This window comes from Arachis duranensis, chromosome 2, assembly GCF_000817695.3.
Source record: "Arachis duranensis cultivar V14167 chromosome 2, aradu.V14167.gnm2.J7QH, whole genome shotgun sequence".
NCBI classification, from domain to species: Eukaryota; Viridiplantae; Streptophyta; class Magnoliopsida; order Fabales; family Fabaceae; genus Arachis; species Arachis duranensis.
The window spans coordinates 12516802-12517842 of NC_029773.3; the positions used below are offsets into that span (position 1 = coordinate 12516802).

The 1041-nt window shown below is 30.8% G+C and overlaps 1 protein-coding gene across 4 annotated transcripts in view; it reads right to left on the bottom strand.

The window, feature by feature from the left end:
* The window catches only part of LOC107473598 (polycomb group protein EMBRYONIC FLOWER 2), a 12859-nt gene that overhangs the window by 5382 nt on the left and 6436 nt on the right, over positions 1 to 1041 (bottom strand). For all 4 annotated transcript variants that reach the window (XM_021135073.2, XM_052257092.1, XM_052257093.1 and 1 more), the window contains 3 exons: positions 466 to 518; positions 312 to 365; positions 169 to 228 (listed from right to left, as the gene is read on the bottom strand). In XM_021135073.2, coding sequence (XP_020990732.1) covers positions 169 to 228; positions 312 to 365; positions 466 to 518 — 167 coding nt within the window. The remainder of the gene's footprint in view (positions 1 to 168; positions 229 to 311; positions 366 to 465; positions 519 to 1041) is intronic.

Genomic DNA, 1041 nt, shown 5'->3' on the forward strand with positions numbered 1-1041 from the left:
TAGTTGAAGATTGCAAATCCGAACTTTACAAAAATAAGTTTTGGGCCAGGCAGGCTGGATATGAACACTGAAGAGGCATTGCACATTATATTCAGTTCTATTGTAAGAAATATAATAAAACCATACAAACTTAAATTTAAAAACAAATTGACGTCAAACTGTTCTAACCTCAGATTTCCAGTTATCAGTTTTCACAGACACGTTTATCGTCGGACAGTCCTCCCATGCCTGCAAAATGATTTATAATTGAAACTAACAGTTTAATACAGCTCAAAGAATGTAAGCTTGCCAGAGATCTGAAGAAGACTGACCGAAAATTCATAGTTGAGAAGATCATGAGATGCGAGCAAGTGATATTTTATCCCCTACAAACAGAACATGTCAGAAACAAAAAAATAATTTTATAATTATCACATTAAAAATTAAATGTTTAAATTATCAGTCAAAACTCAAAAGCAGTCTAACCTTGTAGCTTGCACATCTAACCAAACATAACGGACAGGAGAAATCTTCAGTGACTGCAATTAAAACTTTCTGTTATTAGATAATCAGATTGCCAGCATGCTTTGACATTAACAAGGTAACAGATATCAATGTAAAATAAGAATCTAAGCTTAAATATGTTTTTGGTTGCAAAAAATATGGTCAATTTCAGTTTCAATCTCTTGAAAACTTTTAGATTGATTTTGATCCAAATTATTTTACCATGTTTGGTTTCAAACACTGTTGTGCTAAATTTTGGTCCCTGTAAGTATTTCATAACTTTTGTTTGGTGATTAAAAAATTAACAATTTACTTTTGCTGCTTATAAATATTACCACTCGACAACTAGGCTAACAGAATAGGTATCAAAACACAACATTTGGAAAATATGTGGATTGAAACTAAACCAAAAACTTTGTAGAGATTAAATCCAAAAATCACTGTATTAATCAAGACTAAAATCATTTTCTTTTAAGATATCTATATATCCCACAGTTAGCTATGCATCTTAAATAGAACCCACAAACAGCTATACTACACAACCATAAATATGTAATC